Source organism: Melopsittacus undulatus, chromosome 5 (genome assembly GCF_012275295.1).
Source record: "Melopsittacus undulatus isolate bMelUnd1 chromosome 5, bMelUnd1.mat.Z, whole genome shotgun sequence".
Taxonomy (NCBI): domain Eukaryota; kingdom Metazoa; phylum Chordata; class Aves; order Psittaciformes; family Psittaculidae; genus Melopsittacus; species Melopsittacus undulatus.
Genome location: NC_047531.1, coordinates 56,479,131 through 56,505,220, shown reverse-complemented (window position 1 = coordinate 56,505,220; position 26,090 = coordinate 56,479,131). Strand labels below are relative to the sequence as shown.

The 26,090-nt window shown below is 48.3% G+C and overlaps 2 protein-coding genes across 3 annotated transcripts in view; one reads left to right on the top strand and one right to left on the bottom strand.

Moving 5' to 3' along the window:
* Positions 1-26,090, bottom strand: part of WNT5B (Wnt family member 5B) — a 74,665-nt gene that overhangs the window by 15,778 nt on the left and 32,797 nt on the right. For both annotated transcript variants that reach the window (XM_034063344.1, XM_034063343.1), the window contains exons 2-3: positions 1,196-1,317; positions 227-474 (exon numbers count right to left, since the gene is read on the bottom strand). In XM_034063344.1, the coding sequence (XP_033919235.1) occupies positions 227-474; positions 1,196-1,317 (370 nt within the window). The remainder of the gene's footprint in view (positions 1-226; positions 475-1,195; positions 1,318-26,090) is intronic.
* FBXL14 (F-box and leucine rich repeat protein 14) lies at positions 22,463-26,057 on the top strand. The gene has a single exon (XM_005144369.4). It carries the CDS (start codon positions 22,533-22,535, stop codon positions 23,733-23,735), a length of 1,203 nt encoding a protein of 400 aa, XP_005144426.1. The 5' UTR covers positions 22,463-22,532; the 3' UTR covers positions 23,736-26,057.

Sequence of the window (26,090 nt, the reverse complement as noted above, 5' to 3'; positions counted from 1 at the left end):
CCTGCTTCCCCAGCTAGCTCCTGCTGGGCTCAGGTGCACTGCTGCCACCCGCCCAGGCGCAAGCAACGCGCAGGCAGTACCAACACACCAGGGAATAGAAAACCTCCTTAAAGGGAGCTTTAGGAGCTGTGTTAACGGGGCTCATCACTCCTGCATGTGTATTTGAAGAAAGGTAGAACGCTATAGAGGGACAAACCGGCCTGCGCCCCGTACCGGGTGCTCCTACCTATTTTCATGACCCGTCCGAAGACGGAGGTGTTGTCCACCGTGCTGCAGTTCCACCGCCTCTGCCGAAACTGGTACTGGCACTCCTTGATGGCGCTGCGGGCCCCCTCGCCGATGAACACCATGTGCTCCTGGTAGAGCTGGCAGAGCTTGCGCTGCCCAGGGGAGAGCCCCGGCAGCTGGCTGCACACCGGCTGCGCGCCGATGATATACATCTCAGGTCTCTGGATAGGGTTCATGGCCAAAGACCTGCGATGAGAAAAACATCCAAGGGAGCCTGTCTGGAGGGAGAGGCCCCCTCCGCGGAACGCCCGGCACCTTTCCCCGCCAGCCCAGCCACGCTCCGCTCCCAAAGCCCCGGCGCATTTCTCATGTCAGCTGCCTCCCGCTACGGCTCTGCCAGATGCGAGGCTTTTCCAGAGCTCCAGCGGGAGAAACACAGCTCGTTTGTAACCCGAGTTTAAACACAGAGGACACGCGGGATGGGGAGGGGGGTAGAGAGAAAGCTCAGCACTTTCTCTGCAGAAGAAGAAAGTGAGCTGCTGCTTTTTCACACACCGCCAGCCAGCGATGCCTTCCTTTCAGCCAGGCTATTTTCCGCTCTTCAGGAGTAGGGGGCTCCGCGGCTGTTCCCGGGGCTTTTGGCAGCGGGTAGGAAATCTTACCCACCCTCTCCTTACGCATTCCCCACATCCTAAAGCCCAGACGGGATCTCAGCGAGCCCGTACAAAAGGAGCCCAGAAATGCCTGGATGAGAAGGGCTGCGTCCCCAGGAACTGGGCAGGGACAGTGGGAGGGGGGAACCTGGATAGAAGTGAGCCGCTGCGAAAGAAGCCCGGCGGGCAGGGAAGTTCGTTCCCGCTGGGAGCGCACGGCAACTCCCGCTCCCGTTCCGCCGCCCGGCCCCGGGCAGTCCCCGTTCCGCAGCGGCGGACAAAGGCGCCGCGGTCTGCCCTGCGCCCTCACTTACCACCAGGAGTTGGCGTCGGCCACCGGCGAGGTGCAGCTGCAGAGGAGCGCGGCGGCGAGGGCCAGCCTCGGCCCGGTCATGGTGGGCAGCCCCCGCAGAGCCGGCCGCCGGGACGGGGCGCCCTGCGGAGAAGCGCCGAAGAGAAGCCCTGGAGCGAGGCCTGCGTGCTGCGGGGCGCGGCGAGCACAGCCCGGCTGCCGCCCCCTCCCGCCCCCCGCAGGACCCTCCCTCTCTCCCCCGGCCACCGCCTCCCGGGGGCTCCGGTCCCGGCTCCCGCCCGCCCTTGGCTCCGGGGTAGGGGCCGCGCTGCCGGGGCTGCGCCGCCACCGACAGAGCCTTCCCGTCCCGTCCCGTCCCGTCCCGGGGCAGACAGCCGTGTGAGGCAGGGGCACCGGGAGCTTCGGGACCAGGGGATGCGCCGCCCGCCCGCAGTCCGCCGGTGCCCCTGCGGACAGGACCGGCCCGTGAGCCCCGCGGCCGCAGGTGTGCGGGGAGCCGGCAGGGCACATCAAAGCGGCGCGCTGCCCCCGCTGCCCGCCTTTGTCATGCAGGGCCGGCTCGGAAATGGGCTGCCCCCTCCCCAAAACGGCCTCCGAGGGGCCCCACGGCATGGCTCCGGCCCCGCGGCCCGGGCAGGGGGTCTGCGAGGCGCGGCTGGGCTGCCGGCGGCGAGCGCAGATAGCCTGGCACCAGAGACTAATAGCTTTATGGGCAGGGGAGGCGGACAGGAGAAAAGCTTCAAAGGCTCCTCTTGTCCAAACATCCCTCTCTCCCTTCCCCGCTCGACCCACCGGGATCCTCAAAGGCGTGGGCAATCTGGCAGATCCTCAGCCCTTTCCCCCCACCCCAGACACCGGCAGAAAGCAAACGCAAGCATCCCGGACCTGTGCGGGTACTTGTACCAAACACTCCTCGCAGCCTGCCTCCTTCACAGCCACCTCATCACACCTTCGACACCACTGCTGCTGCCTGCATCTCTACACAGCTTTCCATTGTTCTGTCCTCTGCACACCACGGTCCCCACCTCTTCACCACAGACAACACCTTCTCTCCCACACAGCCTCCCCGCCGGGCCTGGCATACCCCCAACCCTGCCTCTGCGGTGGCAGCAGCTCCCCAAACACAGGCTGAACGAGCGGGTCCCCCCCAGGTTGTGGCCACAGTGTATGTGGTCCAAGACTCGCAAGTACCCAGTCTTTCACTGCTTCAGGAGCAAACAGCACCCAAGGCATGAATCACCAGGCTCGGCACCTCTAACCACTGAAGTTTAGTATATTTTTCATGGAATTCCTCGCACTCGCCACGGTGGACTTGCTGTGTTTGTTTGCAGCACGCTTTGCTTCCACCCCCATCCAGATGTGCTGTACCTGCAGCTGGTGGGCCATCTCACCTGGCAGGCAGATGTGGGGCTGCAAGTGCCAGAATTAGCCTCAGGACAAAAAAAGCCTTGTGTGACCCAGAACCTTGGTGGGAGGGGGTTTTGCTGCTTGGGCACAGCAGGATCCATGTCTGAAGAAAACAAGGTGACTTTATTCACATCTCTATCCTCCCTTCTCCTTCCACAGCCCCGAGCGTGATGGAGGGACGGCGAGGTGTATGTGTGTGTAGCCACGCATACATGTTTTGTGTCTGTTTCTGTAGGGAATAGACAGAATGGAAAGTTTATCTCCCAGAGTCTGGGGAGGAAGGAAGTTGTGTATGGATGAATGGCTTTTCCATGACAAACAATGAGTCTGCACAGACATGATGTGATGTCACCTAAAGAATTTCCAAGCCAGCCTCAGATACAGAAAACCTTCTCACTGGCAGAGATGAGAGCATCCCACCTTTCCATCTCAGCCACAAGGAAGAACTAGGGTGGTGGAAAGAAAAGCTCTCACTGTCTCACACACACATGCGTCATGTTAATAGATGACACGATGGGAGAGATGTATCTCCAAGCTTCACCCTCGCTGAGCCTCCTCATGGATTCTGAGGAGGGAGTAAACTGTGGCGAGCCACCCTTGGTGCCTCTCCCAGCCAGGAATGTGAGACGGCACCAGCCCATGAGACACTTCCACAAATAGGTGATGTCAATGTCCGTGTTCGTGTGAGCTTCGCAGAGTGCATGTGCACAACTCCACAGGGTGAGGAGGACATACCACTGGTGGACTGGTGGTCCATGTCAGCACTGGGATGTGACTGAAACAAAAACCTTTCCAACAGGCACAAGCATGAAACATGAGACATAAAAATTGCCTTACGGGATAAGATCACCTATCCAGCCAACCTAATATCCTGTCACAGGCAACAACGAAAGGAGATGTTTCAGCAGGAAAGGTCTGAGGCTCTGAATTCTGCCTAAATTCTGCTGCTGCTGAGGGTGACTGCCATTGAGTTAGATGTAAATCATGGAAGTGAGTCCTTTTTAAGGAGCTGGAAATAATTTCTTCACTGGCTGTGTTTATGACTTCAGATAAAGTGGTAATAGCAGGTGATGTACTGTTGGAGGGATTTAGTTCAGCCAGCAACTTCCAGACCAAAAGCTGTACAACACTTGGCTGGTGGTCTGAAGAATAGTGCCTATCACTGTTCCTTGTGCCTGTTTCTACTTGCCACCTAAACCTTGAAAGCAAGCTTTCCATGTTGTAAATAAAAAGCTTGGGTTATTTTTTAAGCCCAACTGGAGAGCTGGTTCAAACAGCTTTGGTGAGGCTGCTTGCCAAAGCTGGGCTGGGTGAGAGAAGTCCAGATGAGAGGTGGGGTGAAGCGGGGCTGCTGGTGGGCTGGGATGAATGGAGTCAGTGAAGCATCACTTAAGAGAGGGGGGTGAGGAGCTGCTGGTGGGTAATCCCAGATGAACGACTGAGATGCTGGCAGGGTCATGAGGACTTAGGGTTTCAGGGGAAGGAGGCTAGAAGTGAGCAGGATTTTGGAATGGCTCCACACAAGTGACTTGAAAAGGATCACTACACCAACAGGTATTGAGAAGACATTGGATAAAACTGGTCTCACCTGTCTTTCTGTTCCCTGTAACCCCTGTCTCAGATTCAAGAGAGCCCAATCTCATGCCTGGCAGATCACGCCTCTTGGACATCATCCCTTTTCACTCACTGTCACCCAAGTGACTCCCACTTTCACCTCAAACCATCCCTCCCCTGCAGCAGCCTACTCACACCTAATCAGAGCACTCCTGATACAGCAGGGGAAGAAGGGGCAATAGAAAGAGCTCCAAAACCAGGGTCTCTCTTGCTTCTGCTGAAGAAGACCCCATCCCACCCCTTTCTGCAGGCCTGGCTCACTCAAAGAACCACTCTGTGGCTCGAGCACTGCAGGTCTGATGCTTGTACCCAGATTGCTGAGGATCACCTGGGACAAAGAGGGAGCTGTCACCTGAAAATGGGACATGAACCTCAACCCTCAGATGAAAGGTCTAACCCTGGCTTCTTAGAGGGGAGAGCAGCAGCAGCAAGCCTGTATCTTTGTAAAGCCTTGGCATTCTGCTGCATTCAACAGTCTGCTGCCCTAGGCAACTGTCTACTGTGTTGGCTGACTGCCTAACATTAGTACCTGTGTTTGCCTTTGTTCGCTTTTCAGAAGGGACAACTGTGCACTAAGCACAACTTTATACACCGAGTTTCCAAAGCCCTGGCAGAGCAGCCAGAGAGCTGCTTTCCCAATGCCGTCCCTGCAGTGCTTGCTGAAGGGAAGCTGCAAGACTCCAAGGAGAGGTCATGTCCATGAGATCATTTGCAAAGATTTGGCAGACCATGAAAAACGTTGAACCCTGGCTGGAAGGCAGCCCTGATAAGTGAGAGAATGAGAGTTACTCATGCAAACTCCTTGTCCTACCCTTATTGTTTTTCAAACATTTGGGATGTCCTCAAGTACAGCACAGATCTTTATCAAGTGCTGTAAGAAATGTTGACAGAAAAAAGCAGGTCTCTCTCCACCTAACTCCAACAATCCTCATTTCTGCAACTTGTCAGGTTCCTCCCAGGCTGAGGAGAACTAGACATACATTTTGCTTATAATGATCAAGAGCTTCTTTCAAGTTCCTGTTTATTCTTGCATCTTGACTGCGGTTCAGTGTTTGTTTTTAATGTCCAGTGCGTCCAAAAACATTTATTGCTCTGTCTGACATACAATAATTATGCAGAATGGGAAAAATATTCACTGACATACAGTCTCCTCTACTTACGGAGCCCAGTAGAGATGCATTGCCTGGGAAGAAGAATTTACATGTGTTGCTTGAAAGGGAATCCCTCTAGCTCTTAACCATGGACCTGCTGGTTGACAGCATCAAGACACACACCCTAATGTCCTGCTATACATCTGCTTCTGGCAGCCAGGCTTGGTTTTAACCACAGTTCTTACTAAGATTTCAGGAATCTCATTAAAGTCACATACTTACCCATTCAGCTGAACCAGTTTTAGAGGGGGTGTAGATTAAAATAATAAAAATAAAAAAGTACCTTGAAGCTAAACTGCAGCCCTCACACAGAAACCTAAATCATCTGTTGTCCCACTAGCCCCCACTCTTTTGGTCCTGGGCTGCTCCCCTGATGCCAACCTGTCCCTTTCTCAGCACAGCACTGTACCGCCATGTTGCTGTACTGCTGTCAAACTTCCCAGATCCAAACGTGTTACTTTATTTGTATTGTGATTATTACTTTAACAACAACTGCAGGCACCTCTACAGGTCCAGATCCAGCTGTGGTCTTACAGACTGTGTAATAAAACCTTCTAAAAGTATCCCAGCATATTAGTCATGGAATCAGAGAATGGTTTGGGTTGGAAGGGACCTTAAAGATCACCTAGTTCCAACCTCCTGCCATGGGCATGGACACCTTCCACTAGACCAGGTTGCTCAAAGCTCAGAGCCCCATCCAGCCTGGCCTTGAACACTTCCAGGGATGGGGCAGCCACAACTTGTCTTGGCAACCTGTGCCAGTGTCTCACCACCCTCACAGTAAAGAATTTATTCGTTTGTATCCTCCTCTTTTGTCTTGACATTGTCTTGCCTCGTCTCGTTGAATTGTTATGTACCGTCTGTCTCTGCTGAAAGGGCAGATTACTCCTGTTTGTGTCCTGCTTGTTGCTTTCGGTACTTACAGACTCCATTTTATCTCCTGATGTGCTCATGTGCTACCTTTTTCTGCATCTCATCACCTGTCACCCCACTGACAGATCCAGATTTCTTTTCACCACTACCTTGCTCTTTTATTTTTCCATGACTCCCCTGCCCAATGACATCCAGTCTCACTGTCACCAGTGCATGTAGTGCAGCAAATGCCAAGATATACCTGCCAGTCTCAACAGACCTACTGACAGCTCTCCCTGAAGTGCTTCACCAAGGAGAACAAGAATGGAGGAAGGTTGCAAGTAAAAACAGACGTATTACACAACAAAAAAGGACAGATACTAAATATTTCACTATTTAAAACCAGAACAGGTATAAAGGACAGTGATTCTATGAATAAACCAGCTTTTCATTAGTGAAAGATAGAGGATATATGTCAAGTTTTATGAACAGTCATTTATGTCACATATTTCACATGTCAGGCAACAAGCTCACCTGGAGTGAGGCCATCTCACCCACCACAAAAAAAAGAGCAAACTCCATGGATAAACCAGGACATGACCCTCCTCCAAAATGGAAAAATCTATTTCAGTTTTTCCAAATTGAGAAGGAAGCAACATAGACCCATCCCTGTAGGTATTTAGCTGCCTGGAAACTGTCTATGCTTATGATATTCCCAGGGACAGACCCAGGCCATCTGTTTCCCTTTTCCACAGGGCTCTATTTGCATGTTGGTGACCTCAGTCAAGAGCCAGAAAGCCAAACTGGGACATGTCTAGCCCAAACTTGACTAGAACAAGGGTTTCTGACCCATAACTAGACCCAGGGTCCTTGGGGCTGCAGCAGATCAGCCATAATCACAAACTGAAACCTTCTTAGCATCCTTTGTTTATACAGGCAAGATGGCTCTATAAGAAATGGCTCTATAAGAAGTTAGATCAGCTCCACTATGTGTGAAAAACGCACCAAGCATTATACTGTGCTGACCATTCAGTGGCTTATTTAACTTGCCCACGGTGTCACAGCTTACTTGCCAAAGAGGCACCCCATCTCCTTAATTTGCACTAACAATTTCTTCTTCCGGAATAGTTCCCCAGACCCCCTCAAAGAACCCATAGGAGGTCTGGTTGAAACACAAGACCAGGCAGGGTTTGAGAGCCCACTCTGCTGCTCCCCAGCACTGTAGGTTTCTAGGAATGAAAGACTCTAACCCTTAATTCCCTCTAGCCAACAACTTCCCCAAGTGCTAAGTTTACATGGAAAATTAACTGTCTTACGAGGAGAATAAGACATGAGGAAAGAGAGAAGAAGGAAGTATATCCCTCCTTTATTTGTTTTCCAGGGACCAATGCTGGGAGCTGGTTTGTTGCCTTCCACAGCTGACAGCAGCATGTACCCCTCAAGCAGTGAGAGGAGGGCAGGCCTTGTCCTTCTAGAGAGCTGATGCTGGCTGCAGGATTTGCATAAGAACTCTGGACTCAGATTGTGGTGGTTACAAACAGGTAGGTCAGCCCTCCTTGAAGACTAAATTCTCTGACAGCATGAGCAAGGAGGCAGCAAAAGGCAATCCAAGTCAAAGCAACTTTTCTGCAGAGATTTCAGAACAGGCCAGGGAATGCAAACAGCTGGATGGCTTTAAGTGTTTTCTTCCATACTCTGATCTTGCAAAGCACGGAGCACCCTTCACCCTCCCTAAAACGGTGTCTAGCTCCCCCAATCCCACTGGAGTCATCCCAAATCAAGATTTATGTTTCTGCATCTCACAGGCCTGGACCTCATTTTTGCTCTGAGTAGATATTCCTTTTAGTTTGTTCCATACTCTGTAATAATTACATCAATTGGCAAAGAAAGTCAAGTATTTAAAGTTAAGTTAAGCTTGCACTTGAAGAAACTAAGTTCCACTGCTGTAGTGGTTCTTAGCTCTCCAAGAGGGAATGGCCATAGGAAACAGGGAGATGCATAGTTACTACTCTGTCTTGGACATTCAACACCTCAGTGTAAGTCACAGGGACCAGTGTCTGACTGACTCAGATCAATAGTGTCCTGTCAATTAAATCATTTCCAGCAAAGATTGATATATACATTTCCGAAGGAAACGGTAATCCATGGAATAAACTGAAATTAAATTTAGTTTCTCTCCTTCCTGTTAGAGTCTTCAAAGATGTTCTTATAAAGTCCAGTCTAATGAAAATAGTATTAATGATCAGCTCTACCTCCACTCTGGAACTGCAAAGCAAGCACATACACTCCATTCATTAGACCCAACAACTCTGTCAGCCACTATTTTCCCCTTACCTTACAGAAAGGGAAAAAGAGGCACAGGAAGGGCTGAGAAACAGGTTTAAACCAGTAAATCTGTGCTGCAGATTTACCTCCATTCAGCAAAGCATTAAACCAGGCACTTGAAAGTAAGCATATGCCTCCTCATCTTTGCTGAATCAGGATCAAAATGAAAATCTACTTGTTTTTCCATTATTTCAACCACCAAATACTCTTGTCATCAATTTAATGTTGTTCCTGCTCAAATACAGTGCATTCGAAGCGCAAGTAATAAGCAAAATTGTTAGGAATAATGTTCCAGTGTATCAACTGTATCATCTACATAGTTACTGCAGTTTCCAAACCAGAGAAAAACTATTTTCCAAGTATGCTTATTACATTTTAATATTAATACAAGTATATATAAAAGGCTGAATCACTATAAATATAGCCCTGTCTATAGCAGAAGATCACACTGATTTAACCAGTTTCAGAACTTATCTTCTATACTGTCACACTTCAGCAAAGGAATCTCCTGTTAATTCTGGATGCTACAGATTTATACTGAACATGTTCAACCTGTCTGGGGAATAGGCTGCATTTACATTTGTACCAAAAAATATCATTTTATCTCTCACCTTTATTCTAGCACCAATCATGTACATGCAATTCAAACTGCAGAAAATAAAGTAGCCTATTTTAGATCTTGTTTGTAAAATGCTACTATAACATTACTACCTGCTCAAATAAAGTGTTTCCAAATACAAATTTTCAGCAAAATGTGCATCCATGCAAACCTAATCTGGAAGAGTTATATCAGTGTATCAGTGTTGTGTAGCCTAGTTACCCTTTAAACCAAAAGCAAAGCCTTCAAAATTAAGACCTGTACTGGTTTAAATAGACTGTTCAGTTAAATCACTGCTTTTTTCTTTTTCCTTTTAAATAGATAAGGCCTAATATTAGGAACAGGGGGTTATGCTTCTTAGTGACACATCAATATGATCCCATTTATAAACTCAGTGAGCATCTTGAAAGCCACAGTTTATCTGGGGACTCTGTCTGGCATCTCACCATGCAAAAAGCTGCAATACTTCTGCTAATTTCCAGCTCACACCCATTCTGCTAATTTCCAGCTCACACCCATTTGTTCATGTGCCAGCTTGGCCCTTACAGTTCAGAATTCCAAAACTAAGGCTGGAGCCTGACAATATGGTTCTGCTAGCAGCATTACCAGGGTAATAAAGACCTCTGTCCCACCCCAGTGCTGCAAGACACTGCTCTTTCAAGGTGCAGCCCTTTAATGATACAAGCAGTTAAAATGAGAATATAAGGAGTTAAACAGATTCAAAATTAAACTTGCAAAGAGAAAAGGCCAGGTTTTATTTATTTAACTGCCTGGACTGGTTCATGTGGGAATCAGAAGCCCAAAGGAGCAGAGCAGGAACATGCGGCTGGAGGAGGCTGAGCCCCAGCAGTACCACCTTAATAACTTGAGTTAAAATCGAATGGAGCCACACTGGCACTTCCAAAAAAGTTGTGTTTCTGGTTGTTTTTTTTGACTGTGGATCTGTTCCCTGATTTCACAGCTCACTGCCACAGGCTGAGGGCACAACTGCACAGAGGGTGAACATCAGCTTCTTGGACAGCAGCTATTAAACCCATATTGCTGCCAAGGCTCCTGCATTATCAGGACAAGGCCTGAAGTGCAAGAACATGGTAGTAAAAGAAAAAAAGTAATTTAAATATAAGTCTTAAAAAAAAATAGTAACCAAGCATTAATTTGAAAGGTGCCTCTGTGTAAAATTTCCTGCTTTGGAACAGATGAGGTTTCCAATGTAGCAACTAGTATTTGCTGCTTTGCAAATTCCTCCCTGAACAGAAAGAAAAAACAACTGGAAAAGCAACTACAATTACAGTTCATTTCACTTAAATTTATTCCTTTTCAGTGACTTTGAATTTGTCTCCGTTTCCAAACAGGATTACACAGCTATTTGAATTGCCAAAGCTATCCAAAATCTTAAAAAAAAAACCCAACTATGCTTTTTTTCTTCTTCTCTCCTCTGCATGAACTGCTGTGTGACATTTTGGTGGTGGTACGGACACTAGAATAGCATCCATCTTCTCGTCTTCTTTGTTAGCCCAGTGGGGCTAACGAAAGTCAAAACTTGCTTTCCCTCAACACAGCCAGTGCAAGTTGTCACCAGACCAGCTTTCCACCCATCATGAGGTTTTCTGAGCACATCCTGCACTCCACCAATGAGGACTTTATCCTCCAAAGAGCTCAGCCCACACCTAGGCTTCCAAACAAGGAATCAGATTTCAGAAGTGCCCATGGAAAACTGCACTTTTTCTTTCCTGCTTTTTGACATGAAAAATGTAGCCACCAGAAGCAGAACTCCAAGGGGTTAAATTATCTGAAAAATGTAGGTGCTTGTCTAACACCTCATCTACCCAGAGAGCAGTGTATAAGCCCATGAATGATGGATGCTAGAGAATTTGTCCCTAAGCTGTCCTGAGAGCAGAGCTGGTAATAGCCACACTATCAGCCTTTCAAACAGGGATTTAGAAGTCATCATTCCTGCAGCAGGTGCAGCTGGGCTGGATGGTTATGATCCTGCAAACTTCAGAAAGGCACCTGCATGTTTTGACTCCTCATGCCAACCAGTTTTTCAATCCAGTTTGCTATCAAGAGAGAGGGCAGAACTGCTTCTTTTGACGCAATGTGGGTTGATGTCATTTTTGAATGGTCATACACCTACAGCATTAGATTGTCATCAGGTCTCAGAATCATGCTTGAAGAAGGAAACAAGTAACTACTGAGTGATTTCTGTTGGAACAAGTCCAGAGAGGCCATGAAGATGATCAGAGGGCTGAAGCACCTCTCCTATGATGACAGGCAGAGAGAGCTGCGCTTGTTCAGCCTGAAGAGGAGAAGGCTCCAAGGAGACGTTAGAGCAGCCTTCCAATACCTGAAGGGGGCCTACAAGAAAGCTAGCAAGGGGATTTTTACAAGAGCATGTAGTGACAGGACAAGGGGGAATGACTTTACACTGACAGTGAGGAGACTTAGATTAGGTATTAGGAAGTTCTCCACTGTGAGGGTGGTGAGACACTGGCACAGGTTGCCCAGAAAAATTGTGGCTGCCCCATCCCTGGAAGTGTTCAAGGCCAGGTTGGACAGGAATTGAAGCAACCTGGTCTAGTGGGTTTGTGCCTATGGCAGGGGGGTTGGAACTGGAGGAGCTTCAAGGTCCCTTCCAATCCAAACCATTTTGTGATTCTGTGATTCTCACTCCTGGTGAAAATTCAGGTATGTATAAGATCATGAGCTAACATGTCAGAGGGAAGGGCATTCTCCTTAGGAACAACCATAGCTTGTAAGACAGAAGCTAAAATGGTCTTCTGCAGCCACACTTTACTACAGGGTGGACATTGGGTCAGATCCCCTGCAGGGACAGCCTGCCTTCCCTCCCCAGTCACTGAGGCTGCATCATACCCTTATGCTAATGGTATTTTTTGGCCATATAACATGTGGCAATTAAACTGCACAGCACTGGCATTTCCAGCAAGGAGCACGTACAAAGCTGATGATTTGGCACAAACAGTCCCTGCTGCAGTGACTTCGTCTGGAGCCCTGCTGATCTAGGTAAGGTGCTGTGTCTGGTGATTACAGCAAGGGCTTAGGTCAGGACCTTGTCTTCCCAGCACTGCCAACTTGCTTAGCCATCTTGTTTGGGTTTTAACTAGCTGAGACCTTGAAATTCAGTTTCTTCATCTGCCAGGGGGAGGTAAAATATTTCATGACCATATTATGATCTTGCCCATGGATGCTATGATATGTTACAGGCTCTATGAATTTAAAGATCCTTCAGTGGAAACATGCATATACAGTTATTATTAAGTCCATGTTCACAGTAATACCTCAGGCAGAACTTACCAAACACAAGAGAACCGTCTATAGGAGACAGCTTTATTTCAAAGAAAGAAATGTTTTTATTCTTCCCTTGAAGTAAAGGGAAAATATGTACCCTGTGGGAGAAAGTGAGTGAGTTCTTCTAACTGCCACTCAAACACAGAAAAGTAAAATTATCTATTTTATGTACGATCCAAAAGGACATTTACAGCACCAAAGACGTTTTCCCCCATTACATGGATCATATTTATTCTCTCTGGCAATACAGTACTGACAGAACTGGCAATATAGTTGACCAGACAGAACTAGGGAGTTTCTGTAGGTGGAACAGCTGTACATAAGGGTGGAATAGCTGTATATCAGGAATGCAATCTTAGCTTTTTTAGATGAAGTTCTTGCAGTGGAAAATGTCTGTCCTGCAAACATAGTGTATTTGTAGAGAAGGTAAGGATTGCTTGTGTTGCAGGTGAGGGAAGCATGCTGCGTTGCACAGAATGGTTATGTGAGTGTTGTCTTGCATGCTGGCTTGCAGGTGAGCACCACAGAAAGCTGCTGTGTGAAGATATATGCATCTGTCCATGCAGTGGGCAAGGTGTAGGGGGAACGAAGGAATTACCCAATTTTCTGTATTGCAAAGAAAGCAAGAAATCCTATTAAGGATTTATGCTGTTCCAGCAAAATAACTTCCTCACTTGAAGCAGAAGCCAGCTTTTTCATTGTCTTTACTTCACTCATGCTGACAGTGTGTAGTTCATTGGTCAAGCCCAGTGCCTGTGTTGTACTGACAGATTCGTCAGTAGGAAATGGGTACCCAGAGCTCCTATTCCTGCTCTCAGTCACAATTTCAGTTGCCTTTGAGATGTATTTCCAAGACTTTGAGTGAACAGCCCCTGTGTTTGAACACTCATAGAGTGAAAGCAGTTATTATACGAATGGGTTTGAAAACACAGTGATGTGCACGTTTAAAAATATATTGCAGAGAATGTATGTACAGGAGATGTCTGAGAAGACATATGTGCGTGGTGTGTAATAATTACAATATGTTTTCATTTACACAGTATCTCCTCCATGCACAAGGGAATAAAACAAAATGTAACTAAAACCACATATCCTTACAAATAAAGGGAGAGAGACTGTTTCATGCAAAGGTTGAACAAAAAAATCTGTTTAATGTCACTTTGGGGATTAGAGGAACCAGAGTAAAACAAACATCCAGAACAAACTTTAAGGGGTTGCTTCAGGAAAAGCACGTGTGTGAATGTGTGCCATCACATCTGCATATTCAGTATGTCTTTCTGGAACAGCTCAGGGAAAATAGGAAGCTGAAAATTTTCAGTGTGGGAATTAGATGGAAGAATGTGAACCATTCTAAACAAAACATAGTGAAGTTGCCAGCTGACTTGCTAAAATGCCAGTGTTTTCTAGGATCCCCTGAAACGAGCTGAGGACTGGCCTTGCCTTTCAGGCAGTGGGTAGGGAGCCAGAAGAGCTGGGCTGTATTCCTGGCCCTCCAACACACTCAGCATGTGACACTGGAAAGTCATTCAGCCCTAAGTTTCCAAAAACTGATTTCATGCCTATACTTCTGGGCACCTAGCATGAGACTGCCTGAGCCCAAACAGCCAGGGTTTCAAGCACAGTTGAGCTGCTGGTACTAACTTCCCATCCATACAGTGGGTACCTTTTGGGGCTCGGTTTCACCACACATGCAACAGGGCTAAAGCAACCTAAAGTGCTGAGAAGTTGCAAGTATTACATGATTACACAGAGCTCTTGTTTTGCCAAAGGAGAGGTGCATACATATATGCTACATACATGTGTTGTTTCTTACATCCCAGCAACCATTCCTGTTCTATAAATATTTTCACAGGTTTCAATACATCTGAAGATTTTTGGGTTTGTTTCCTGCTCCAGGGCATCAAGGAATAATCTTACAAAAGGATTCACTGTTCCAAACAGAACACAAGAATACAGACCAGGATTGCTGGCAAAAAGTGTGGAACAACAACACTGACAAGGCTAGGAAAATACTGGATCTCAGGGGTGAAATAGTGGAAAGAAAGCTGCTTTTCCACATAATTTAATCAGCATGTATGCTGGGGGGGAAAAAAAGGAGGAAAAGCAGTATTTCTAGCTTACATTTCCCTGTGCACACACATTTCTTATAAAATTGGGAACCATCTGGATTACAGAAAGCTGTGTTCTCATTGTACATGACAGGGCCTGGTCACACAAGAGATTCATTTACCTTATACCATAGGCAAATGATTATTGTGCTTTTTTCTGAATGGTGTAGAAACAAGTTGAAAGAACTAGCATAAAATGCAGATCTTGTTTTAACTATTTATACTTCCACCTCCAACACGGTGAACTGTATGCATTCTTCCCACCCTGTCTGTGTCTGCCCTTAATTTTACCCCCACATTTTCAGAAACACTTTTCAAGCTTTTTGTCATGCATAGGGAGATAACATGTTGGTGAATTTAGCAGTTTGAATGGGGTTTTAGAGTGTCCACACATACCCAAGAACAGAAACAAGAATCAAAGCAGTTTCTGAGAGATACATCCTTTCCCTACCACTTCTCTGCATCCACTGGAATTGCAGCAGATACCTCTCAGAAAACCACAGAAATTTAACACCAATAGTTTTTGCACAGTTACTTTTAGGAACAAATCGTTGAAGTAACCTTCCTTGGCCAGAACTAATGGAAATCCTCCATCATGCATAGAATTGTATTTCATATCTTTATCCCACCTTTCATGTAATACTGTATTTTGTAACTCTCACCCGCAGTTTGTGAAGGGCTCTAACTGTGACTCTGAATTTCACGGCATGTTTCCAAAACATTACTGCCCTATTTTTCCATTTTCCTCTAAGAACTTACTTCGAAGTGGATGGTCACAGAGCAGGTGACATAACTTTGTCCAGTTCTTGTGAACCGCCAATTTTAGAATGCTATTTACTACCTGTAAATGTGCTGGTGGCCACAGTCCAGAAAGGCAGTAGTTATTAGTTAAAAGTAATACCGCAGTAATCCATGGGTACAAAAATGTGTGTTTTAAGAACCACACAGCTACATTTGTATTCTGCCCAGGATGTAGTTACCTTCTTGTGAGGTTACCTCTCACAAGAATATATGAATTACCTGCTCCTGGAGCTCACTCCTGTGGCCCTATGCAAAGCTTGACTGGAGAAGGTCAAAATCAGGTATTCACGCCTTTTCTTCCTTGGAGCTTCTGATAACACAAGCAAGAAGGTTCCCTGATAGCCAAATAACCCTTACTTGCAAGCTGGCCAGTACTGCTACATCTGCCCTGACTGCATGGAACCCAACATGAAGCAGAAGGGAGGCTTCACCCATGCTTCTGCAACCTCAGCCAAGGGCCAGAACATCTCCATTCCAGACTGAATGTGCTGGCTGTCAACAGAGCAATACACAGTGTCTGGCCATCTCTGCTGGGTTTTGGACTAAACAGCTGCTACAGGGGAAGATTTCACAAACCTGATGCTGTAAAACAGGTACCACACAGCATGTCGGACACACATGTTTCTGCTGTGACTGCAGGGGCTGCCCCTTTTAGATTGAATTGTAGAGGTCTCAGAGTTCAATCCCGAGGAACGGCTTATGAAAGCAATTACTACCTGAAAGGTCTCTTTGTTTTTGTGCTACTGCTTTTAATAATAAAGATTGCACCAGATATTTTCTTCCATCTTTATCTTCCTTGGTGCTGTTAATAAAGAAATAACAAAGCTCAACACTTAAAATAGCACCCAATACAATGAACTGCAAGCACTGAGGTTTGAGATTTTACATGCTGCCCTTTCAGAGCATTTTCCCTTTGATGATTTCTAACCACTGAGGACTGAGCTTCATGTAAGCTACAAGGGGCGTGACATGCATGTCAGTCAGAGAATCGCCTGCAGCCAGGGGCCCAGGTCGTGGCTCTAACCACCAGACAGTCCTGTCCCACAAGAGCTGACGAGACATACATGATAGGTACATGGCATTCAAGTGCAGTTGCCTGGACCATAATGTATTGTTTTGGTTCTTCAAGCAATCCTTTTATTTATGCTTGGTTCAATCTGTAACAGCAGCAACAGTTACTGACCACTTTAATGGCAATATTGGGAATATAATCCAGACCTTTCACACTCCAACCATTCCACCTCATATCAGCATAGTTATATCCTTGTTCACCTACAGACTGACAATCAAAACCTGAAGAAAATGCCCAAATCCCAAAGGCTTAAATATAGAGCTGGAGTCTGCACTGCAACATCAGCTCTGCATTTTGCACCAGTGCCTAACCACATGTCCACAGAACGCTGCATTTTGAATAAGCCACCCTGACACCAGGAAACACATAGCAGATCAGAATTACTTTGTGCAGGACAAACCATGTAATCCTAAAGTAGAGTCTTCTGTAGCACCTACTAGAGATATGACATCTGCAAAGTGCAGGGTTTTTATTTTTAAAGAAAGCTTCATAGTGACCTAAGCTCCACAACAAAGCTCTGCACGCGAGAGGATCCTGATGTTACAATCACACCTTCCACTAGACCAGGCTGCTCAAAGCCCCATCCAGCCTGTCCTTGGAACACTTCCAGGGATGGGGCAGTCACAGCTTCTCTGAGCAACCTGTTCCCCTGTCTCACTACCTCATAGTGAAGAATTCTTAGGGTGGTGAGACAACATAACCTGCTGACTAATTAGATGTTCTTTATCATCTCTGATAAAAAAAAAACAGATCATGACCAGCATAAATTGCAAAGGGAACCCATTCACTTAACAGCCCTATCCTGATTTATGTATGTGTATGCATGTACATAGATATGTATATATGCTTATGTATCTAAAATATGCATATTACACATCTGTTCTGCCTACACCTAAATGCATAACTCTTAACAGAGATCTTTGTCATGTAATTAGCTGTTGAATTCACAGAAAAGTTCTAGGGGATCTTCTTTGCTTTACAGTCAAGAAAAGAAAGGAACCTCTAACACACCCCAGTGCAGCTTCTTTGACACCTCACTAAGAGCAAAAAATCTCTACAGTAGGAGTCAGGAGTCCACGCAGCGTGAAAAGCTGGTGAGCAGCATGTTGTCTCCATGACAAGCTGGCATCCTTATTTTGCTGAGCCATGTCAGAAGATGGTGGCTTAGGTGTCAGCAATGCAAAAGGGCCATTTGGGTCTCACTCATTACAAAAAAAAATTCCCCAAATTAACTTTAAAGAAGTTCCACTAAACCATCTTTAAACCTCGTTTAAGACCATGGTTTGCATTGGAGTTAGCTGATTTTTGCGGACATGCTTCCAGCCAGATGAAGAAGGCCTGGAAGCCAATTTGTGAAGACCAGTTCAAGCCCCCTCAAGCATGGCCAGCATTAGAACTTGAACCAGTCCCAAAACAGTGTAAGCTGAACTACTCATTAAACCAGATGCAATTTTTTGGAGAGGAGGAATTTCCTCACTACAGCTTTGACTGTGGCGAAATGCTTTAAACTCAGAAGTAATGGTGGTGGGCTGGACAAAGGGGCTGAAAACCCAACATCAGCCAGTCACAGGAAATTAGCTAACAGACTGTGTTAGGCTGCACCCCAAAAGGCACCAGCCTGCAGCTGCTGCAACAGATGAGGGAAGCTGAGGCCATCCATGCCTTCTGCTTTTTTCAAGGGTGGGAAGTAAAACACCACCATTTTAAATGAAAGCTTAGATCTCCAAAGCTGCCTGCATGTATAAGGACATCGTTGGGCTCCTACCTCCCCTGTATCCCTTTGATCACCTTAGCCATGAGTGGAGCGCGTGAATCTGAGCTGCTTGTCTGCTCCCTCAGATAAAGCTGCTTCTCATCTCCCAGGCTCTGGGACGTGCAACAGCACAGCCAGGTGAAGCAATGGGAGGGGTTGTCCACTGTGGGCACAAGAGAAGGCAAGGTAAGAAGAAGCCAAAGGCCAAGAAGATTCCTGTGGGTAAATTTCCATTCCATGGCTGAAAGCCATGAAAATGCAGAAAGCACAAGAAGAAGAGTGGCAGAAGACCAGGTTGGCTAGGGAAGGACTCTCTATTTGTTATCTCTTAAATGATTAATTTGAGCCAAAAGTTACCCTTCAAGTTGAGAAGAAAAATAGGGACAGGCTGAGAGGAGACCTGGTGGATGGATGTTATGCCTAGCCATGCAATGAAAGATAAAGGACAGATGCTGGTGCAGCTTTATCAGCACAAATTATTTCCAATCACAGAAGCCACAAACAAATGACTTACGTGGCTCCTCCTGAACCCCTGCCAAGCAAAACTGCCCAGCCTCTGCTGAACACTGGTGTAATTGCAGGGAAAAAACCAGAACAAAACATTTATCTGGCAAGTGCTTTCAAAAAGAGAAAATGGCTGTTGGGAGCTGCTTAAGGGGCTGGAATGCTGGAGATGGTTCCAGAGGGGACAGATCAGCCGTCAGAGCATATACAAGGCAGGCAGCGATTTTTAATAAAATGCAGTTTATTGCATGGTGATTACCACCTCCTATTTATACCATATGAGATCATGAAAAACATGGCATGTATTTCCTTACTGCTGGAAACAGAAAGTCAACAGAACAACTATGTGATAAATTGGCTCTTTTCATGCACTTTTACTTTGTCTTTCTAAACCTCTATTACCAAACATATGCCACTTACAAAAAGCAAATGATAAAAATCTATTAAAAAATAATTTATGTGCCCCTCCTCCCCCTTTCCCCCCCCCCAAAAAAAAAAAAAATAACCCAACCCCATGGTAGGTTAGAATTCTGAGTCCAAATTCCAGGGCTGTTCCATTTAACATGTATATCGTACTTGTTCACAAGGCAGCACAGACACTCAAAGTATGTAATACATGAGAAAGTGGACTTCAGGGTCTCCAGAAAATACTTCATCTGCTCCTAACCTTTGCAGATTACACATAACAGGCGTTACAGACACTACGTGCTAAGACAAAAAGTATTTCAGGTAAGCTTTTATGTCTTAAAGAACACATCTTTCCTCACTCCCCCTCAAACATGGTTTGAAGGTGAAAGGCCTAGAGAGAGGAAATACCACATTATTTCCATGGCTAAGATACTGCATTCAAATTTGGGATAATATGGTAAAAGACTTCACTAGCACTCTCTCAGAATGACTTGTATAACTTGCTTGTAGCTTTGCCAGTTATGAGTAATCACTGAGATACACCAACACCACCTTTGTACCACATTCCTTTCACAAGCTGCCTGATGTCTACCGGACTTGGCCTTCTTGTAAGCCATCCCGCCATCTTCAGCAAAGCAGGAGGCAAGTCAATGCAGCCCATGAGATGACACACCATTCACGCACTCCTCACTTCATGGAAATTCTCCTTTTCAGTTGTGATGCTCTATGACTGCTCTGAGCATAGCAGATCTGCAGCGTGGCTGCTCAGAATACTGCTCAAAATCTATTGCCCCTAACCTTTTTCTTATGAACCCAATGGTTAACCTTCTCCTCCTGATAGCACAAAACTAAAGATAATTCATACTGGGTGGCATCCCGATACAGCATCTGTGTGGATACAGCTCCCCAATCATTAAAACCAGGTCTACACATTGCTGGATCACCCAGGAGTACAGATTTGATCAGGATCAGGCCAAGGCATGTGATCATGCTTCTGCTGAATGAGCCAGAGCGCGCAATATGGAGCCAACGCCAATCTTACGCTGGCTGTATGCCAGGCGCAAGGGTGCAGACGATACCTGATCTGGCTGGAGTTGTGTACAGTGACACCTGATCCAGCATAAAGTCTGCTAGTAAAAAGTTAACCTGTCAAAAACTCCTTGAATTAACTCAAGCAGGCAGAGTGAATGAATACCACCAGGTCGGCGCTTCACATCACATGGCCACCCCATTTTTGAGCCAATAATAGGAGCTGTACTGCTTGCTTTCCTGTGGTGCCAAACCACAGCCTGATGTCGAGAGTGATGCTTATATGCACAAGGATCTCATTGCAGGACCAGGGCCTCAGAGTCCTTCAACTCACCTCCCACTTAAAGTTAGAAGGGAAATAAAAAAGCAGAATGAAATCTAAGAATTTAACCTCTAGTCAACAGAGTCTACTAATGCAGAATCTGTACGTGTAAATGGAGCCATGGGTGTTTCTGTAGCAGATAAATTTAGATTATGATTAAACCAGAACCTACTCCTTCAGGTTAATGGAAACCTCACTAAAGAAAACACATCAGTAACTAGGATGATTTTGGTAGAATTTTATAATCCAAACTGTATTAAAAATGCCCGCTGTTGTGTTGAACAAATGTGAACATTCTTTTGGCACAGAAAGGCAGTCCTGCTCTTTGAAACTGTTTTGAAAAGCCTTACCTGATCTCTGGTAGAACTTAATCCATTTTTAACACTGCTGCAACACTTCCCGGTGGTGAAACGTGCACAGTTACTATTACACAAGGCTACAGACACACAGGAAATGGGAATGTCAAACATTCTTTCTTGAAATTGCTGGAAATCAATGGAAATTGCTTGGTTTGTGTGAGTACTTTAGCTCTTTTCAGAGCTAGTTAAATGAGACCATTAGATGAAAGCCTTTTTCAGAACTTTTTACATTTTCCATTCCGGAGTCTCTAAAATGGTCCGCCCAGAGGTCTAGCAACCTTGATGGTCACCCATGTATGTGAGCTATCTACAGCCATGCTTCTATCTCTCTGGCAGGGATGGCTAGACAGGATGTTCCCAAATACTGGTCCTCAGGGCCATCACATGGTCTAAAGGCCAAGCCACAGATCACAACAGCCTGCATTCTGAAGAGCACAAGCAAGGCTGCAGCCTGCTTTCCCCCTCTCCTACTGTGCAGCATCATGAGCCTCACCGGGCTCCCCAGACTGCTGCGGGGTTTGTTCACCAGCCGGCCCTTCAAAAGCCGCAACACCACCATGGGTTCTTGGGGAGTGGGTGAGGAAAGGAGGCCTGAAGCAGGGTGGCCTGGCTGGACGCTGGTGTGGGGCTGGCTGACGCGGGGCTGCCATCTGCGGTGCACCCCTCTCTCAGGCAGAGACGAGGCACCCGAGGGTGACAAGCCAGCGCCCAGCTACGACTTCTCTACACCGACAGGGCTGTAAGGGCGCTCACTACGTGCTGCGGCGGCCCTCAATGGGTGCCTTGGGCGCAGGCCCGCTCCCTCCAGGCGGCCCCGGCGGGCAGCGGGGTGCCACCGCGGCGCACCAACGGTTAACGGCGGGGCGCAGCGAATAGGCCGCGCTGTTTCCAGGGCGACGGCTCGGAGTGTTCCGGATCGTACCATTGCGCAAGCGGCGCGGGGGGGTAACAGGGGGGAACGACTGGAGAAGTGGCGCTGCCGCCGCCAGGCCCAGCCCCTCGCCGCCTCCTCTCTCTCTCTCTCCATCCCTCCCTCCCTCCCTCACTCCTCCTTCCCCCCCGCCTCGCCGCGCCTCCTCCCCCTCCCGCCCGGCCGGAGCGCGGCGCCGGGGCCCAGCAGCGAGCGGCGCGCGGCGGAGCGGAGCAGGCGGCCGGCGGCGGCCGGGCCCGGAGCGGCGGAGTCGGTACCGGCGGAGGGGCGGGCCGGGCCGGGCCGGCGCGACTCCCTGCCCTCGCTGGCTTCTCGCCGCAGCGGGATGTGGGCGGCCCGGGGCCGCGGGCTGTGAGCAGCGACAGCGCGGAGACAAAGGGAGGCGGTGGGGCTCGGCGGCCGGCACCAGGGACGGAGAGCGGGGACCGCCGCCGCCGCCGGGGCGCACCCGCCCGCCCGCCGGGAGGCGGCACGATGCGGCACGGGGCGGCGCGGCGGCAGCAGTGCGGCGGCAGCAGCGGCGCGGCCCGCCCGGCGCGGCGGTAGAAGCAGCGGCGGCCGCAGGGCTTGGGGCCGGGCCGGGCCGGCGGTCGCGCAGCAGCGTCTCCCGCGGGCCGGGCCGGGCCGCGCCGCCCGGACTGGGCCGGCGATGTGAGGGGCGGCGGCGGCGGCGGCGAGGAGGAGCGCGGCACGGCGCGGAGCAGAGCGGAAGGCGGGCGGGCCCCGAACGGAAGCGGGCCGGGCCCGGCGGCGAGGAGGAGCGCGGCGCCGGCGGGGGCGGCCGGGCGCGGGCGTGCGATGGAAACGCACATCTCGTGCCTGTTCCCCGAGCTGCTGGCCATGATCTTCGGGTACCTGGAGGTGCGGGACAAGGGCCGCGCGGCGCAGGTGTGCACGGCCTGGCGGGACGCCGCCTACCACCGCTCGGTGTGGCGGGGCGTGGAGGCCAAGCTGCACCTGCGCCGCGCCAACCCCTCGCTCTTCCCCAGCCTGGCGGCGCGGGGCATCCGGCGGGTGCAGATCCTGTCGCTGCGGCGCAGCCTGAGCTACGTGATCCAGGGCATGGCGGACATCGAGAGCCTCAACCTCAGCGGCTGCTACAACCTCACCGACAACGGGCTGGGCCACGCCTTCGTGGCGGAGATCAGCTCCCTGCGCTCGCTCAACCTGAGCCTCTGCAAGCAGATCACGGACAGCAGCCTGGGACGCATCGCCCAGTACCTCAAGGGCCTCGAGGTGCTTGAGCTGGGGGGCTGCAGCAACATCACCAACACCGGGCTCCTCCTCATCGCCTGGGGCCTGCAGCGCCTCAAGAGCCTCAACCTGCGCTCCTGCCGGCACCTCTCCGATGTGGGCATTGGGCACCTGGCGGGCATGACCCGCAGCGCAGCAGAGGGCTGCTTGGGCCTGGAGCAGCTCACGCTGCAGGACTGCCAAAAGCTCAGCGACCTCTCGCTAAAGCACCTGGCCCGCGGGCTGGGCCGCCTCCGCCAGCTCAACCTCAGCTTCTGCGGGGGCATCTCGGACGCAGGGCTGCTGCACCTGTCGCACATGAGCAGCCTGCGCAGCCTCAACCTGCGCTCCTGTGACAACATCAGCGACACGGGCATCATGCATCTGGCCATGGGCAGCCTGCGGCTGTCTGGCCTCGACGTCTCCTTCTGCGACAAGGTGGGGGACCAGAGCCTAGCCTACATCGCACAGGGCCTGGATGGGCTGCGCTCCCTCTCCCTCTGCTCCTGCCACATTAGCGATGAGGGCATCAACCGCATGGTGCGACAGATGCATGGGCTCCGCACCCTCAACATTGGCCAGTGCGTCCGCATCACTGACAAGGGCCTGGAGCTCATCGCCGAACACCTCAGCCAGCTCACGGGCATTGATCTCTATGGCTGCACCCGCATTACCAAGCGGGGCTTGGAGCGCATCACCCAGCTGCCCTGCCTCAAGGTGCTCAACCTGGGACTTTGGGAAATGACTGAGAGCGAGAAGGTCAGGTGAGAGGAGGGGGGTGCCCCGAGACCTCCATCTCTTCTGGAGGGACTCACTGACTGACTGCTGCAATGGAGGAGAGAAAGAGAGAGAGGGGCACGCACAGAGCCATGCTACCCACGCACCCTGGCACCAGAGGGAAGAACGTAGAGAAAGAGAGTATATCCTCAGCCCTTCTGTGCTGCCTACCTACCCTTGCTCTGGAGGAGGAGGAGGAGGAAGGGGGGAGGGGGCAGGAGGAGAGAGAGAAAGCACCTATCCTTTTTCCAGGTCATGCCTCCAGCTCCACACTGGGGAGACAGAGCTCCCCCTTCCCCCACAGCATCCTTCTGTGCAGAAGAGGTAGAAGCCCATACTCTTATGCACTGGGGCTAGAGACACCCCTCTTTATCCCCACTCCCTGATTCCATCCCCTCATGCACTAAGGATGGATAAAGAAAGACCCTTGTTCTGCCATGTATTCAGAATTTTTGGTTTATATAAAGGAGAGTGGGAATGGAGATGGGAACAACAGCAGGAAAGGCTTCCTAGCTACACTTATATACCCAGCCACCCAGTCATCCTGCACTGGGCACAGACACAGCTTTTGGTAAAATAACCATTCCACCTCTGCGCTTGCCCCTCCCATGTCAATTGGGAATTGTGACAGAAATACTGCTCCCTAGGTACATTGATTTTTTTTTTAATTATTATTTTTTGTTTTTTAAAAATCTGTTTTCAGTCTCCAGTTCCATGTTATTCTCTGCTGTGGGTGGATACAACCTTCCACTATTCCAGTTCTCCACTGCACTGAGATTAGGCATAGCTCCAGCCTCTCCTTTTGTCTGTATGTTTCTGTGTCACCTTGCACTATGGTTAATGGAAAAGCCTAGGCACTCCATTCTCTCTCCCCATATCTCTCCTGGAGATGAAGATACCATATCCTCCTTCTCCTGTCTGTGGGGACTGGACATGGACTCCAGTTTCTTAAGCCTTCCCATGCACTGGGGGACACAGAGTCACCAGGCTCATTTTACCTTTCATCATTCTCTCTTTTTCTCCCCTCTTTTTTCTTGGCAACAGGGATAGACATATCCAACTACATATCCATTCCTCTTTGGGTCGGGGTGAGTGGGTAGAAGGGGTGATTAGCTCCCCCTCTACCCAGGGGACATTAGGAAGAATCTCCAGCTTCATTTCTGCTTCATTTGAGATACTGTGACCTGTTTTTATTTTGAAATGCATAAAAAAATTACAGCTACAAAAACAGCCTCTTACTCTCCCATCTACCCCTTGCTTATGTCCTGTAAGTGATCCCAGTTTTCCTCACTCAGTCTCCTCTTTACAGTATTCATTTTCTTACATGGTTTTATTTTTAAAGACATATGAAGTTGCTGTTCTTGTGGATTTTTAAGTACATTTTTTTCTGCTGAATATATTCTATATATATAAATATATATATGATGTCTGGCTACCTCGTTTTAATTTGTTACTTCCCACCCCACCCCACCCCTCCAAAGCCCTGGAATTCTTACAGGAATGAGATTTTAAGACTGAAACATTTTTGTGCCTAGACTGGAATAATGCCCCTTGGGTTTGTTCTTCTATTTTACCCCTCCCCCCCCCCTTTTTTTTATCTTTTTAGTTTTTGTTTTTAAGCTCACCTTACTTTGTCCTACCTTCACATTCTGGTTGTGCCTCTCCCTCCCTCTTCACTGGGGACTGGGGACCCAAACTCTGTTTCTGCATTTTTACTCTTCTAGACAGACATATAACATGAGAATCCATGCTGAGGATTGGGCTAATGTTAACAGAAATGTGTAAGATGCAAGTCTGTTTGCTTGGGGTTTTGTAATAACTATATATACAGATATATGCAAATGCTTTCCCCTCCCAAATCACCTACAAAAGGTCGCCATGCCAGGCTTCCTGTTTGTAGGTGGAGAGGAATAGAGCTGGCCTACAGGCCCTGAGGCTGCAATGTGAAGGGGAGGAGACTGAAGTTCATCTGTCTTATCTCTGTTCTGTCAATAAAATGGAGCTGGGTCTTTTTTTTTCATTATTATTTTAAAGCGGAAGAGTAAGTGCAGGTTTTTGTTTTCTTTTTTTTTTTTTCTTAAAAATATCTTGGCTTTTTTTTTTTCCCCCTCAGCTGTTCAAAATCTCAAATCCTCCACAGTAACAGGCCAGACCATGGAGTTAACGCAAACCCAGAGACCCCTATGGATTAATTGTACTGTTTGTGAATTTGTATAAAAAAATAACAAAGATCCTCTTAAAACATTTTATATTCTTACAGTAAAAGGTTAAACATATTTATATAATAAAAGAGGAAATATGAAGTATGTTTTTGAAAAAAAAAAAGCTGTATCTGTGTTGTCTGCT

What these genes read in the sequence shown, in the direction of transcription:
- FBXL14 (XM_005144369.4), top strand. Translation starts at nt 22,533, where the DNA reads ATGGAAACGCACATCTCGTGCCTGTTCCCCGAGCTGCTGGCCATGATC.